Source organism: Nelusetta ayraudi, unplaced genomic scaffold (genome assembly GCF_046127955.1).
Source record: "Nelusetta ayraudi isolate G7.1 ecotype Tasmania unplaced genomic scaffold, CSIRO-AGI_Nayr_v1 ptg000070l, whole genome shotgun sequence".
Taxonomy (NCBI): Eukaryota; Metazoa; Chordata; class Actinopteri; order Tetraodontiformes; family Monacanthidae; genus Nelusetta; species Nelusetta ayraudi.
In genome coordinates, this window is record NW_027466120.1 from 3,854,273 (window position 1) to 3,871,670 (window position 17,398).

A 17,398-nucleotide genomic window follows, 5' to 3' on the forward strand; every position below is an offset into this window, starting at 1 on the left:
GGTGACAAGCAAACTAACAAACTGACTTCTCCTCTCGACTTTTCAGGGCCGTTTACGGCTTCACAAATTAATTATCCCTCCACTTCGCTCTAAGAACAGCATGTCAATATATTTGCCCTCATAACAGCAGCTACATGCAACTTGCAGGTTAAAAAACATTTCATAACGCGAAGCGGCAGCATGACTCTGATGCAACTCTCCAAATGGCCACTAGATGGGGTACGTAAGTTTTTCCTTGCTCAGGAAGCAGCTATTGCTGACACACCTGTTGGGAATCAGTTTGTTTGCTTGCGGGGACTGAAACCTTTACTATGCATATATTGACAAAGCTGTCACCAGCGAACATCTGTATTTGTTTTTGGAACTCGTTATGAGTGTTTGCCATCATTATTATTATTATATATACACACACCACGTTTGGTTGTATTACAACTACAATACCACGACAAAACGTTTAACTCGTCCCAGTTTACCACGTCAACACCAAGCGTGGGGAGGCAAGTTGGAATGTGAAACTCCTTCTGTGTGAAGAGGCCACGCCAGCTGCACGCCAGAACATTAGTTACTAGAATTTAAATGGAAAGCTTTTCTCAGACAACACCAACGACATAAAGCCTCGCTCTACATACCAGAGGAAATGCCCTTACTTGAGCTCATTCGAAACAGGTGAGTTTCTAGTGCTGATGGTGACCAGTTTCGGTCATTCAAAGTCCAAACACTAGAGGGCGCGCCGAATAACAGTAGGGACTGGGAACCGTGTGAGCAACGGCGCGCCTGGACGGAGAAGAGCTGCGTGAAGTTAGCTGACATAGACAGAATGCTACAGGAAATGGATATATACGAGTTAAAAAAATAAACCAACTTAAAAATTACATAATAGTTTCCTGACTATCTATCTATCTATCTATCTATCTATCTATCTATCTATCTATCTATCTATCATTGGTTTTTGCAAGCTTTTCTTCAGACTCCATTCAATTAAGAAGAACAAAAAGAGTATTTTCCAAGATTTTGGATTACATGCAGAAACAGAAAAAAACAGAAAAAAAAGTTTTAATTTCAGAAAATAAAATCGGAAAGTGATTCCCAACGAATATATCGCTTTAAAAAAATGTATGTGCGTGGCTGTAATAAATGGTTGAACCGCTCTTCCGCCATTTCGGCCTGTGAGCGTCTTAATTCGAAAGCCTGAAACAGGAAGTGTGGTCTACACGCCACTGGCGACTTGACAGTGGTGCTTGGAGCCGAGAGGGTCAGGGGGAGGAGAGGAAAGGGAGTGGAGCGAGAAAACGGCAGGAGGAGATCCTGCACAGGGTGACCAACACACCCGGACCATCCTCGGGACAGCTCGGTTCCTGATGGTCCTCCTGGCCGGCCGCTCCGAGCGACAACCCCGCCGATTCGGATCGTGTGCTTGCGGTGCCGTCGGGGAGGCAGAAACGCAAGATGATCGCGGTGAGTCCGTCTTTCTGGCTGTGACTGCTGCTGCTGCCGTTGCTGCTGCTGCTGCTGCTGCAGGCCGACATGTAAAATATGTGCAGCCCTGTCATATAAACTGAACATGATGCATTGAACGTAGACGTCCGTGCAACTTCCCTGTCGGTCCAGCGTTTGTGCGGGAGAAATGACAGGAGGTGCCGGCAGTTATCCAAGGCCTCCTTTCACCCTGGCGCTGGTGGAGGCAGAGGATACACGGTCGGTGCATGTTTCGCACCAGGCGGCCACTAATAACGTGTCTGTGTGGGTAAAAAACAGGAAGGATGAACCGCATCACAGCGCGTTTATGGCTCCAGATACGGCTGGCAAGTCATACAGGGTGAAATTGGGTTAAGATACTGGAGCTGCTGTCCGATGCATGGCGATTTGCACGGGCTGCATCTATTTTTATTTATTTATTTATTTATTTATTTTAACGATAACTTCATACTAAAACACATCTGTTACAATCGCGCCTCTAGCCCTGACACACGCAACTCGCAGGGTGTGCAAATGATGCGTTTTTAGCGCACTGCCGGCTGCGAGTCCTCCATCCAGCGCCTGATGCTGAGGAATGTGCAGCTCATCTAACATGTTTATGTCTGTTTATTTGCCCCCAAAACACTCGTGTCTGTCAGCGCCGCAAAAAAAAAAAAAAAAATCCGCAAGCGATTGTTTTGAATCGGGTCGAAGGACATTTTGCTGTTTAACCAAAAGAAATCATAGTAAATAAACCTCCGCTCCCCACCAAAAAGAAAAGAAAAGGCGTGTTTCGTGCGCTAACTCTGACCACCGGGACGCAGCGGACCTGCTTTAGATGGTCCCTGCTATGGTTTGTCACATAGGCCACGGTGTTATGTAACAAGGAGCCTACGCTGTTTGAATGCGGGCCCTCACGCACGGCCTGTCTGTGCGTGGCATTCACGCGCCAGATCGCCCGTCATCCGTACATGATGAAAAACGGGAATTAGGTAAAAATAAATAAATAAATAAATAAATACAACGCGCTGAATCTCCATTCACAGCGCCCCGTCGCTTTTCTCTGAAATGCCGAATATGCGGCGCCCCCCCACCACCCCTCCCATATCATCTGGATGACAAGTGTAGGGAGGTTGGGGGGGGGGGGGGGGGGGGCGTATGCGCAGATGCACGCGCATCCTCGGACTTGTCTAAGTGGAATAACACCCGCAATGAATGACTTTATCCGCGACGCAACGCCGCTGTAGCTGCTGCCCGTTTGAAAAACGCTCCCTTGGGGATTGTCAGTCAACTCTCCACCCCCCACCCTCTCTTCCCAACCCATCCACACCATCCTTCTCCGAATGCTAGTAGTGGGGCAAGCTGGAGTATAGAGCCAGGCAGGCAGGCAGGCAGGCAGGCAGCATGCAGGCGCACACCGCAGCAGCAGCAGCACCGCGACGTTTGCAAAATGGGTACAAGCTGGTCGACCTTGTGCAGGGGAGAGGGGGACGCAGCCGTGGAGGGGAGGAGGAGAGGCAAGGAAGGAAAGGTGTGTGTGTGTGTGAGAGAGAGAGGGAGAGACAGAAGGAGGTGATGGTGTAGGGTATTGGTGGTGGTGGGGGGTTGCTGGGGGTGCTGGCTCTCCTTGGATCTCGTCGATGTGCTCGCACGAGGGAAGGGATACGGTTCTCCGTCCGACTGACTAAGGCACACGCAGGAGAAGATCTGGGGGAGATACGAGTTGTGGACATTCTGGTTTTCACTCGGCTCCTTCCAGTCCCCAGAGGCCTGGGAAGATCAGCTGGGAGCTGTTAACCGAGGTTTAGGAGGTCCTCCTGGAGGACGTTCTCTGATTACGCTGGGATGGATAACTACTCTGTGCTACAAATGTACAGTTCTGTGTGTGCTAATATACTCAAACTCACCCTAACCCCATTGGCAGCCATATGACTGCGATATTAAAGGTCCCATGTTGTTGTTTCTCCAACATGAACACACTGTGTTTCAGCCAAGTGCACCCATCGCTGCTTTTGTTTGCTCTGCTTTCAAAAAAATAAAAATAAATCTGAGATTAAACACACAGTTTGCTTCGGCCCTTTGTGATGTCACATGGGGTATTGATTCCAATATACGTGACAACTCCCACAGCCAAACGGTCACTCCTTCCTCCGAGAACGGCGTCTTTTTGATCCCTTCCAAGCCAAAGATGGAAGGTGTATCAAAGCGTCGGTGTTTAGCAAGAAGCCAAAATCGAGCTTTTTTTTTGCGGGAGGCTGTAAACACGGGGCTTCAGATCTATCGAAGTGTTCTGTTTGGACCTGGGACAAAAAAATAAATGGGGTCGTCTGCTGATTTTGATTGCTGGGGTCGTTTTCCTGAATGAGGTCGTCCATGTGCAGCTGTTGTTCAGACCACCACTGTAAAAATAGAGACGCAGCTGAACCACTATAGATCTATATTAAAAATGGATTAATGAGGTTTGATGATCGCAGAGCTTAGTCGCATGAATCCGTACCGTACACCTTCAGATATAAGCTGGAGCTGAACACCTCACGTTGCGATCATCTGCATTCGCTTTACATTAAACAGACTGGAGACATTAAAGACTCTGATAAATGATCCCTCTCTGGTGCACGCAGGGCGTATACAGTTCCTACAGAAGCACCAGACTGATACGATTACATGCATGGCTGAGTTATATGTTGTGTAATGCCAAAAGGGAACTATAGCTCGATCTGCTTTGTAATTTATAAACAGCTTTTGGTTTAGTGCTGCAGGGGTGGCATGCTGTGTCTCCAATGACTGGCGCGATATTAGTCTTGACAGTGTCCTGTTGTCCACTATCATTGATCTGTATTTACAGCTTGTCCTTTATCCATGAATTTGTTTAGAACGCAAATTTTTATTTATTTATTTACTTAAATCTTCAGTCGCACCAACTCCAAAGTGCTGTGTTTATACCAGAGGGCGTGTTTTGGCAGGGGGCAGGAGTGGGGAGTGGGGAGTGGGGGGGGGTCAAAGTGTTTCTGTTGCGGTTCACCTTAAAAAACCGAGCCATCAAGCTATTTCTGGTCCTGTCCTCCCCCTTCTCCTCTCCGACCTCTTCCTCCTCCCCTTCTGAGCTCGTTCATCTCCTATAAATCTCTCATAGCTCTGAAAGCAAAGTCTGTCTGGTTGCTATGAAATGAGGTCCATGTGCGTTTCGTGGACAATTGTGCCTTTTACTTTACTGTCGGGCGGTGTGATTTTGAATTGCATATCAAGCTCCAGCCAGTTTCGTTATTATGTGCGTTGCGTTCTTTACACGGCAGGTGCGATGTCCTTAATAATGTCAGAAGGATGTTTCAGGCAAGTTTCCCTCCCGGCTTTGGTTGCTGTGTTGAAATTTTGACGGATTTGTTGTTGCACTGGCTTTTCTGGGTTGTCACTCTACAATCTTTTTTTTTTGTCTGTAGACGCAGCAAAAGCCATGGAGATAGGCCTGGCAGCGGGAACCCATCTTCTCATTGACTTTGGCTTTTGACAACTGACCTCACCAAACACCTCACAAAGTGACGGTACAGGCCCACCCAGCCCTCCGACCCTTTGGTTTTTCATCAACTGGCACCTCCTTGCGTCTTCTAAAATTTGTCCACGTGGATAAATGAGTGAGCCGGCTTTAAGGGACAGGGCTGGGACATGCACCAGAACCCCAACAGGTAGCCACTCCTCTGGACTCACAGTTGAGAGAACTGCCACCTGTCCTTAAACTAAACTCTTGCACTCTCTCTGCTCTCACAGAATGTCCTGGTTCAGTGGTTTCCTAGTCGCTAGAGTGGACGACCGCAAGACTGCGTGGGGAGAGCGCAATGGCAAGAAGTCCAAAAGGAAGGGAGGCTCGTCCCTCTGCAACCCGCGTTACATGAGCTGCCTGCGGGACCCGGATGCTATGGAGCCCCCCTCTGGAGCCCCCCTCCACCAGCACCACCACGGAGGGATGGCCGGAGCGATGGGAGGCGGCGGAAACTTTGGCGTCCGTTGCGGGTGGCAGGAGGACCACTATGGCAAACGGGGAGGGGCCCTGGGGGAAGGGGTGGGTCTGAAATCCGTCGACCTGGGCTTTGAGGACGGGGAGGTGAAGGGCAGGAAGGGGGGCTGCAACGGCGGGAGCGGCGAGATGGGCGATGAGGGTCCCAATGGTGCGGCGGGGGTGTTGACTGCGGCCGACTGCTGGCTCAGGGTGGTGCGCGTGTTCCAGTCCAAGAAGTTCCAGTCCCGCAAACTGGAGCGCCTTTACCAGCGCTACTTCTTCCGGCTGAACCAGAGCTCCCTGACCATGCTCATGGGGGTCCTCGTGATCGTGTGCGGCATCATGCTGACCTTCCACTGTGTCCACGCCCCCCCCCACGTGGCCTACTCGTCCGCCCTGTCAGTGGCAATGGCGCTCTTCATGGCCCTGATGGTCGTGTGCAATCGCAACGGCTTCCACCAGGACTACATGTGGATGGTCAGCTACCTGGTGATCGGAGTCCTGCTGTCAGTGCAAGTGTTCGGGGTGCTCATGGTGGCGCCCAGAAGCGCCTCGGAAGGCATCTGGTGGTCCGTGTTCTTCATCTACATCATCTACACCCTGCTGCCTGTGAGGATGAGGGCGGCGGTGGTGAGCGGAGCCATGCTGTCCATCATACATGTGGTCACCACCTGGCAGATCAACCAGGAGGACGAGTTCCTGTGGAAACAGGTAAGAGGAGACTTGTTAATACTGTATGACTCTTTGCTTTTTACAGCCGAACTGAGCAATAACTCATAGCGACCTGAGTTGGAAGGCCTATTTTGTTTTTTTTGGTTTTGTTTCATGCTTGTGAGATCATAAATACAATAATTCTTTGGTTATACACTTTGGTGGGCATTCTGTACAAGCACAGGTTGTTTAGGTTAGTTCAGTTCTGGCTTTAAACGACCAAAAGACCATAACTGAAAAATCTACAATAGAAAGATTTGCTATGAATCGCGTCTCAGTTCACAGTCGTCCTGTGAGCCGTTTTAAAGGCGTTTAATGTCGTATTGTTTTCTATGGGAAAAAAGCTTTTTGGGCCCGTGGTGTTTTTTTTGCTGCAGTACCACAAGTAGCCACTGGGAAACATCAGCATACCGCCATATTGCCAGTCCAGTCCAGTCCATATTGCTTCTAGTTCTTGTAATACGTCCATGGTTATATTTCACAACACAAAGCTTGACTTCATTACATTGTATAAGGCAGCTCACTGGCCAATTTGAACCTTTAAAGATTCAGTTTGTGTAAAATTTTAAGTTTCTATACGGCGAGGAATACACAGTTACTTCGTGACATGACATGACAATACAAATCTATCGGATGAAAACATTTAGATTTGCTAGTTCTGGGAAATGTTGTTATCTGACCTGCCTACATTCCTTGTCTGCTGTATCAAAGGAAGGGAAAATTTTAAGTCCAAGGAATGCCATATAGCTTTTCCCCTTACTCTGAAGGGTCACATGTGGTGGCTATCAGCTGTGTATTGGGGGTCACCAAGCAATGCAACATGCTCAGCCCTGCTAAAATGAATGTGGAGTTCAGTTCAGGCTCAGTGACTCAGAGGTTCACAGTTAAGATATTAAATTAGGCACTCAGCAAAAATAGAAGTCTTGACAAATATTCATATGTTGTAACCTTAATTAGACTAAACTCAATATACGGTTCGTCTTGGACAAATATGTTTCCTCTGCCATAGGGTTTTTGACAGGGTGATATTATCTACAAAGCTACATTTAATTGCCCTCTGTTTTTTTTTTGTTGTTTTTTTTTAATAAACCATATCAGCATATTCACATTCACTTGGATGGGGTTGCGGGTCTGGCTGTACAGTGTGTTGTTTGTGCGTCATGCCAAGGACTGAGGGGCTGGCTGAAGGTCAGTGGGCTGAGTGAGGCGCCCCCACTGGACGACACTGTGCCTGAGTGCACAGTCGTTGTGTGACAGTGGGAGAATACTATGATATAAAGCAGCATCACTCAGGTCTCTGTGCTCTCACACAAGGGACGCTTTGTACTTTTCTCCAAGGGTGGGGTGACGAGGGTGAGTCCGAGTGGGAGGCGCTGGTGGTGGTGGTGTTGGGAGGGTGGGGGGGGGGACGCACTATGTTGGCAGCTTGCTGTCTGAACTGCAATAGCTGTTTTGAAACTGTCGTGTCCTTTGGGAGAAGTTCTAGAAAACACAATGGGAAGAACACTGCATGAAAACAATAGGGGGATATACTATGTTTTGAATGACTGCGCGCACAATGTGTCTGCCGGTCGCCCGTATGGAATGCATGCGTGCCACTTCCTGCCATGTTGATTTAGATTTAAAAATCTTACCAGATTAGCGTCACGATTCAGTTAAAGCAACGCGTGGTAGTTTTTCTATGTTAGTATGATAGTTCATAGTAGGGATGTTAACAATTAATCAATTATCGATTACAACAAATTCCATTACAAAACAAAAATTAAATATGACCCATTAGAAATGAACTTGGACACTGCATAAAATGCCTTCCACAGTGCCATAGGCCGTTATTGACTTGATCCCACAGGCAGCAATACCCGGAAGTTGTTAGCATGTGTTCCTTTTGACGCTGCAACGCACACAAAAAAACATTCAAATATGAGCTGCAGGAGCCAAGCACGGTGCAATTATCATCCACAATGTGGCATGATTAGGTTACGTGACGTACATGGGCACAGAAACAGTGGGAAGCAATCCGTTATGGACTCTCATGGACTTTGATCACATCAAAAACAAATTACACCACCCCTTCTGATCAGATTGAAATTTTGATCTGATCTTGAACAGTGTTTACATGACACGATTCTCAACAGGCCGACATATAATCCAATTACTTATGGTCAGTGTGTAACCACACCTATTGACACAACGCGTCTGGCTGGCCTGGTGTAAACTGCTGCATTTAGCTGACAACCCAGCTCCCTCTCACTTTGATTGCCTGCCTGGCACCATCTTGCAATCTGAGGCTGTCTAGTCTGAACAGGAAGTTGTTACAAAGTCCGATATCAAGCTGTATAGGCCATGCCATTGCTCCTGTTGCAAATCAGTCTGAAAAAATATTTTTGAAACTATTATTTTGAGAAACTACATAGTGTAGCTTTCGCATACTATCTTCTCTCAGTGACCTATGTCTTATAAATAATCACACTCCTTGATCAGATGTGGAACAAGTAACTAAGGCTGCGTAACATCATTCGTGGTATACTATAGTGTAATCCATCACTAGCGCCAACGCTGTTTACCGACGTTAAGTGACATGAGATCATAAGATCACCGCAGCCGGGCAAAGCTGTTCATTCCTGAGGTCATCTGTGTCCTGTGTCACACAGTAAAAGCAGGCCATTAATCACGGCTTCACGCTTTTATGCAAGTATTTCCTCTTTCTCCAATGACTCATTAACCGAGTTGTTTTTTTTGTTTTTTTTTGTTGATCGTTACTGATCATGGTGAAGTTCTTTACAGTTCCGCGGTGCATTTCCGGCTGCCGCAGAATTAACTGCTGACGTATTTCCCAGTGAGTGTTGACCAATAAAGTGACACAATCAGTGGTCAACGGTGTGGATCTGCGAGCTGAATTGTCTCCATTGTTGGGATAAATGGTTTCATTTTACCAGAGTGGATGAGATGGTAGGGTGTGTAGATGGCTCAATTAGAAATATTGTGAAACCAGGAAAAAAACAAAAAGGGTGAAAATACACTTTTAAAATACAATAATCAAAGACTTACTCACAATATATTTTTTTTTATGTCAAATTATAACTTTGTTTTGTTGATTTACATCTGTTTGATTTGTGTGGGCTCTCTGAGTTGGTACTGGGATCTCACTGAAAGGGGCAACTGGTATATGTATCATAATTATACATAATTAGGAGGATATGCATTATAATTATAATACGTATACCAGCTTTTCTATCTATTTCTATTTATTTGGAGTGATTGACAGAAAGTCAACATTAACTACTGTATGTTTTTCTTTTTCCGATACCGTTGAATTCATTCTGTGTAACACTTTCTTTTCTTGATCCTATTTCTTCTCAATTTTCAAACAGAATCTGTATCATACCAGAGGGAACAAAGGCTATCCAAGAGATCTTGACATTGTCTGTTAAAAAGAAATTTAATTAGAACTGTATGGCCGTTATTCCTTTGAAGTTTTTCAGATCGCACAGTCCATCTGTGCAGCTGAGCTTTGGAATCTGTATTTTTATTCTCGCATACAGTAGAATCCAGTAATTGTTGGCTTTGAAGGTCTTGTACATACAGTAAATTCGGTGTAAGAAGACACAAAGATCCCTGTATAGCTTTTAAAATTGTGCAGCAATTAAAGAGACAGTTCGCTCGAAATTCAGAGTTATTCTCCCTCAAATGTCAGCTCTGGTGACGTTCTCTACTCTGCATAGCTCCACCTGAGTTTCCAGTAGGTTAAGAATTCCACTCAGTGGAGGCCTATGGTGGCCAATGGCACCAACGGAAAGAAAATACAACAGAAGTGAAGCATAACATGTGTCAAGCCCGGAGACAAATTGCACCGCCAAGTCTTATGTACACTTGGATGACAGCACATGAACGCTAAGAGATGGGTTCCCCCCCTCCCCCCATGCAGGGAACCCCAGTCGACTTCTGTGAGAGCAAGTGAATGGGTGAAGTTTGAATTTTGGGTGAACTGTGCCTTTAAATTCGCAACAATAGTAAGTGAAGGAAAGTTAGAAAGTGCAGTTCGATGTGAGCTTCGCTCAACATTTTTGTGGCACTATCTCTGCTATGCAGCTGAAATCCGTCAGCCACAGATGGCAGAATGCACGCATGCACATGTCTCACCCCAGTGTGCGAAACACAGGTAGTAGTAGGCCTCCTGCATATGAAGGAAATTTTTGTTTGGTATTGAGTTACAATCAGGAGGATGGGGACCCTCCCCCATACATGAACATGTTTTAGCAACCAAATTCACAAATTGCAGCTTTACCTGTCTTAAGAATAAGCACGATCATGTCGGACTCCATTGACAAAAGAAAAAAAACCGCGTTATTTCAAACAGACTTCCTCAGCGGAACGTGTATCTGCCGGCTGTGATTACATTTCGCTCCTGCTTTTGCTTTACGGCCAGCCGACAATGGCCGACATTATCATGCATATGTTGTTGACAGAAGTGCTGTGGGAGGTCATAGACGGCTTCCTAAAAATACCCGGCCCTTGGCGTTTCTGTTAACCGTTGCGTCACATGGAACAGTCTTATCAGAGCCTGCGTCAGAGCAACAGGCAGGTCACTCTAACCCCCCTTTTGCTTCTCTGCGTGCACATGGGGGCCGCGTTTTCACCCAACATGAAACGCGACACCGTGCTCTGGCAGACTCCACAGTGCTTTTTTTTTTTTCCTCTTCCTGTTTGTACCTTAATGAAGCGTGACATAATGCATCTTTGACCACAGCTCTACCTCCTAGAAGCCCATTAACCAGCACAGAGAGCTGATCTGGCGTCGTCGCTGACAGTGTCTGGTGACCGTCACCATATTTCACTGTGATCCTCCTGAAAGTATTTCATCTTTTCTTGTTTTTTGATCTTTAAATTCAGCTGATAAGATCCACGTGATATTTCCTTAAGTCGTCAAAAACAGCCTCGCGTCCAACTTCTCTCTAATGGCTTTCCACTCATTTTTTTTTTTTTTTAACGTCCACGGGACGTGTCGGCAGGGAATAAATGCATTTTAATCAGAGCGGCTCTCACGCTCCATCAACTGTGTCAGCTGTTCGCAGTTTCGCAGCAGCCCCCGGTGCCGGAATAACCTTGTGTGCATCAAGATGGAATCTCGGCGGAGGAAGTGTCAGCTCGTGATAATGACCTGTGCAAAGCCGCGGCTATTAAATAAGACACCGCGCGGAAGGGGAGGAGGTGGCGGCGTGATCGGCGGAGAATCCGATATTCTCCCCACGCAGTCCTTCCACAGCCTCCTTGATAAATAATTTGTGCGCCCATCGCAGCGGTAGCCCGTGCACTTTTCTCACCAGCACTATGGGTGTTGACTGATGGGATCTCACTCACACACACACATCTCACATGTGTACATACTAATACGGGGGGGTACACGGGCACATAAAGTGCACGCACGCACACACTCACGTACACATCACACACACAATCACACACGGCACCGCCGCCTGGCAGCCAATCTGTGGACCAATAAGAGCGCAGGAAAATCAGTTTAGCATCACTTCTGAGAATGATGAGGAATAAACAGCATCGCTAAGTGTCTCCCTCAGCGCTTGTGTTCGGTTAGTCCAGAGGTTGCCATGGAAACAGTTACCACTCAAGCTCCCGAGACCCAGTTGAGTTTGCTGGTGTTGGTTGATGGGAGGAGGGGGAGGAGGAGGAGGTGAGAGCAGGGGGAGGAGGGACGGCGGGTCAAAATTGATTTGTGTCACTTCTTCTCCTTCTGAGAATCTGAAAGCATCGGGGGAGGGGTTGGAAGGGTGGGGGGTGGGGTGGGCTGTCCGCGCAGGGGTCCGAGCTTTCTAGACACGGCGCTGTTTGTCCGCCGGGGTCGAGCGAGTCTGGCTTTGTTTTTACTCCCCTGCTGTCCAAATGAGACGGCCGCCATAATTAAACTTGGCGATGACAGAGAGGAGGTCATACGAGTAGAGCTGGTGGGGAGTCGAGAGGCAGGATGTTGTTTTCCCAGTCGCCCGTTATCTCTGCTCAGCTCACTATGACGGTGCATGTTTGCGGCGCCGCTTCTGTGCAGACGGTGCAGGATGTGTTTTCTGACAGGGGAAAAAAAGACCAAGCAGTTTCTCTTTATTGTCACAGAGTATGGATGCACTGTTTGGTTTGGTTTTCTTTTCTTTTTTTGTTAAATCCAGTTCAGGGACCAGATCCAGGTGCTGAATCAGGCCAGTAACCGGTAGTTGATTGAAAAGCAACGTTCAGAGATGATGCACAGGACAGCTGAAGCTCTTTAGAGTTTTTCCACTTTGGCTTTTGCCTTTAGTGGAGGACTTTAATGTTGATGGATGGACAGGTATGCCGAAAAGAAAAAGGACACACATATTGTTCATTTGCTTATGTTATACTCAGTTGCATTAGACATTAGAGGCATGACATTGCCAAGCTTGGAAAGACAAAAGCCAGCAGCTATTGCACAAGAGCCGACCTCTCTGACAGAATTTATATTGTAAGCAAATGAGGGTTGACTTGTATAATAACTCCTAAGTTTACCTTTGTAGCCTCTGCCTAAAGGATCGACTCGGTCTACTATAATTACAGTTCATATGCCCCATTCAAAAAAAAGAGGCTGCAGTTAATTATTTTTCTCAGCTGCCTGGTGACCTGATTTCTTTGTCTCGTCAATGTTGATCAGATTTTGCCCTTTTAATTGGGTTTCGCAGCAATGCTGGCTTAAAATGAGATTACCGTAAGGTGCAACATGAGCAGTATCAAAAAGCTAGTGGCCGGTACTTTCACTTCCGTGTCACAAACACACGACGGGTGGCATTGCAGCCGGTAAACTCCTTCAGCGAGCTGCTCCGACTGACCATTTTTCACTCCTTTGCATTATTCTGTTCAGAAAAGAAAGCTTATTCTGGAAAAGCTTTTTTCTTCTCTCCAGTTTTGCAGATTTATTTCTGTAAGTGGGAACACTTTTGGAACTCTGGTGCCAGTGTGACTATTCTCCTCCGCAGTACTCACACTCGCCTGGCTGCCAACAGAAGTGTGTGCAGTGTTTAGCTTTTCAGTGTCAAGACCCCCAGCGTGTCTGTGCTAATGTTCACAGAAACGGGAGGAAAAATGAGGCTGGACTCGGCCAGTCTGATTATATGCAACTGCCTTTACATTTTAATTGTACCTGTTAAAATCAAAAAGCAAAAAAAAAAAATAAAAAAAAAATCAAAGTTTTTACGTCACTTTTGTTTTGTGTGGAGCCTCCCAGATGCTTTGAAATGTCCATTCCAGCAGCATGGTTTTATTTTAAAGAAACCCGCATGCAGCTGATATATTCACGATATTTAGTAGTCTGGCAATAATTTATTGCCCCCTTCTGGTCCGTCAGCCATCATGATACCGATTCTCCCTGTCTACCCACCTAGTAAGTTCCTAACCTCAGCAACTAGCAGTCCCACAGGTGGCTGCTATCTAGTGCAGAAAGGCTTCATGTGAGTTTTAGTGTATTGACCAGAATTTTTTTTATTTTTTTTTTACCCACATTTGCAAAAGACATACTTTTTTATGAAAAAGAAACCCCTGCCGTGCTCTATAGCTAAACATCAAAACTTAATCAGAGAACTGACATTCTGGGGCTTTTCCCAACGTTTAAAGTGATCAGCCCACCTGTTCATCCTGTTCAGCTGTGAGTCCGTTTCTCCTGTGGCGACGTCCGCTGATCAACATCTCCGCCAGTTGTGTCTCATTCTACGATGCACAAAAAAAAGAGAAATGGGGGGCATGACAAAATGAATGGAAAGTAAGTGACGATCGGCAGCAGGTAGTCAAATGGATTCACGACATCGACAGGGATGACGCAACTGCCAGCTCTGCAACGTTCATCCGTCGTCTGGAGTAAATTAAATACTGCCAGTATTTAATTTAACAAATGAGGGAATTCAGCCTTTGGCCATAAGCTGTGTGAGTTGTCTTGAATATGTTTGGAAGGGGAAAAAAAACAACTTTATTTTTTACAATAGATTCTTGATCCCTTTGAAGCCATTTGAGTGATCTGCTCACTACAGATTCAGGAAAACCACTTTGGGATGTCATATTAGTGATAGTCTGGTACGTATTAATGTGAAACCAGTTGAAGTTATTTCAAACTGGATGTGTTATTTAGACTCCAACGTAGTGGAAAAGTCAAGTTGTTAGAGGAGGTAACTTGGATAGATGCGTTATGTCGTTATTTCCCTCACGCATTGAGCTTGCAAGGCATCTTATGACTCAAGTCTGCATTAAATGCTACCCATAATGTATTGGAGACACAGTCTTCACACCTTGTTTTATTTACTTAGAATTAGGTGGCAACACTGCACAATTAAGGTTTTCATTCAGTACTTTGGTCATTTCTGTAAATCATTTAAACATTTGGTTGGCAGGTCTTACCTCATTGTAGTCAATTAATTATTGGTTGATGAGTCGAGACTGACTGAACTTACCTAACAGTTAATGTTAATGGGAGACACGACCACAGGTGAGCTGGACTCACACCTGAGAAAAACAAACAGGTGAGTCTTTGTCCATCCAGGATAATTGGAAGAACATTGAAGAAGGTCCAGGTTAAGGGCCAGAGCAGAATGTGGGAATTCCCTATTCTGTATTTCTCAACCACTTTTCTGTGCACCTGCATTTCAGTTTGCCCAATGTGTGTACTGGTAATCCTTTAAAATAAATAAATGGATAAATGAATCTATTTTTTGAAGAAAAATGGAAGAAAAGCAGAACGACACAACACGTACGTAGCATGGCCACTGTCATTTGAAGAAATTGGACCATATAAGGCAAAAACACCATTTCCTGACCTGAGTTGCAGACTGTCTGATTGGGTACATAACCTGCTTTTATTATAAGGAGGTTATAAAATAATTCACCACCTTCTCCACAGTTTGCAAGAGTGCAGCTGCTGAGATGGCTGTAAACTGTGTCACGTAAGTGGGTGAATTAGTTGACCTGATAAAGGTGTTTGTGGACGTTTTGAAGTTTCCTGCTGCGAGAGATTTTCTGTGAATTATTTTGGGCTTGACCAGAAGTTGACGGAGGCTTTGTCTAAAGTGTGCTGCCTCTGTTAGAGGAACTGTTGAGTATTTATTATAGGGAACAATGGTTTTTGACAAAGAAAAGGATCATCGGATCTGAGCAGTGTCATGGAAAGTTTCCATGTTAACCTTCAGCATATCTTTTTTTTTTCTTCCTTTTTGTAAGTTTTTCCCCCTGCTATATATAGACCTAAACAAGGTTGTGTGTAGGCTGCACTGTGTCACCGTCCTTCCATGTGAAAAAGTGCACGTTCTGATCTATTTAGCCAAGCTGGGTTTTTTTTCGCAAGTCAACAATATTTTTTGCTGTGTTTATGTGTGAAACTACTATGGTGACAATCTCAATGTCTTTGTGAAGGAACATGAAAAGAGACAGAGAAAAAAAGAGTTGCATTTTGTCAAGAATATAATAGAATAGATCACCTTTATTAATCCTACATTGGGGAAATTTGCTAATTACAGCAAAAAAGTGTAAAGAGAAGGAAAAATTAAAAAAAACAAGATCTTTACATGTTATGAATTGTGATTACTTACAGTCGTCTACATGATGCTTGATATAAATCATTGTTTTATTGCACGTTTGAGTGGCTATCAAGATGTCCACATTTATGTAGGATTTTGAAACAAAAACAAAAACATGAATTCATGAACCTTTTAGACAGTTATTGCAAAAAACAAACCAAAAAAACAAACTCTCTAATCAGTTTGGTGGACTTTTGTTTTAGCGATGCTGCTGACAGACTATAGAGACTAAGAATACTTTCACACAGGGTGATTGATGCTCCGGAAGTGCCCTGGAAAATCATTTCCTGACAAAGGCAAAAAGAACTCTGCCTCACTGTTCATCACAAATTACAAAAATGACAAGGCTGGACAGCGGCCTATGCCTCAAAACATTCCCTGCTAGCTTAAAAGAGGGATTTTTACCTCCACCACCCACACTGAGACCTGCCTTTCTTGATTGTAGTGAGCCTCAGCTGGACGGTGCACACAGACCGCTCGCCAATGTGACGGAGCGGCGTGGCGGGCAGTCCGGCGGGAGGGCGGGGCTTGACTCTTTTATCTGCTGATGTGGTTCTGGTCATTTCAGATAAGAGCAGCGCGAGTTGTGCGGAGACACGAGGCCCAGGCTGAGTACACAAACCCCAGCCAGCTGCCCGTCGCACTCGCTCGCTCGCTCGCAGAGGAACACAGTCTTTCACAAAAGGCTCAAAGTGAGAGCGAGCGCCATCGGACGAGGAGGGGGAGGAGGTGGGGGTGAGGTGGGGATGGAGGAGGAGGTGGAGGAGGGGATGGAAGGAGAAGGGAGGAGGGAAGGTGGGTTTGGGAAAAATAAATGAAATGAGAGACATTCAGAAAAAGATCGACACTCTCGAGGAAAGATAGTGTGTGTGTGTGTGTGTGTGTGTGTGTGTGTGTGTGTGTGTGTGTTGGGGGGGCGGCACTCTTGTGGCTTGTCGCCAGTAACACGGCGTGGTGTTTGGGTGGGAGCTCTGTGTTGTTTTACAGAGCCTGATGCAACGCAGAGCTAAAGCAGCTCCAGATTCTGAGTCTCCGACTCGCACTGGCCGCCGTTCAACAGCAATATCCCATCAGTCAACCCCCCCCCCCCCTCCTTCTCCCTCCTGGGAAAAAGGTCTTATAAATTCCGTGTCTTGTTCCTCGCACAGTTTTCTGACCGGCTGGATGTTTTTTTTCCACGTCAGCATGAAATATCGCTCCCGGTGTGCTCCAGTGACCTCAGCGCTTTTCGAGATCCAAACAGTGGAAGCTCAGCGCCACAGAGGGGGATTAGGACCATTAATTGGAAGTTTGTGTCACTCCTGACTGAAATGGGAATTGTCCAATTAAAAAAATAATCTGTCTTTCCCCAAAACATAAGAGCGGAGTGTGACAATTAATCACACTCCGGTTTATTAGCAGAAAATCTATTGACCCAAAGAGATTGTTCACCCAAAATTGAAATTTCATCCGTTTTCTACTGATCCCAATGTCGTTCCAGGCTCTGGGGACATTTTCGAACTCTCAATACTGTTATTGAGTTTGATGGAGGAAAAGAAATGAAAACAACTGAAGTCACAATGAAAACAAACAATAAAACCCAACATATTCCACATTTCAGTGAATTAGCGAATGAGCTTGTGTGACAACTGCTGCATTTCCATTACCACTAGAATTGAGCAAAACC

The 17,398-nt window shown here is 45.7% G+C and overlaps 1 protein-coding gene across 2 annotated transcripts in view; it reads left to right on the plus strand.

Annotated features, from left to right (window-relative positions):
- Positions 1-1,241: 1,241 nt before the first annotated feature.
- The window catches only part of adcy6a (adenylate cyclase 6a), a 32,380-nt gene continuing 16,223 nt past the window's right edge, over positions 1,242-17,398 (plus strand). The window contains exons 1-3 of one of the 2 annotated variants that reach the window (XM_076041625.1): positions 1,242-1,455; positions 4,893-5,135; positions 5,218-6,157. In XM_076041625.1, the coding sequence (XP_075897740.1) occupies positions 5,116-5,135; positions 5,218-6,157 (960 nt within the window). In that variant the 5' untranslated portion in view covers positions 1,242-1,455; positions 4,893-5,115. Of the gene's footprint in view, positions 1,456-4,892; positions 5,136-5,217; positions 6,158-12,173; positions 12,492-17,398 lie in introns of those variants that run through there. The other variant, XM_076041626.1, reaches the window with a different exon arrangement.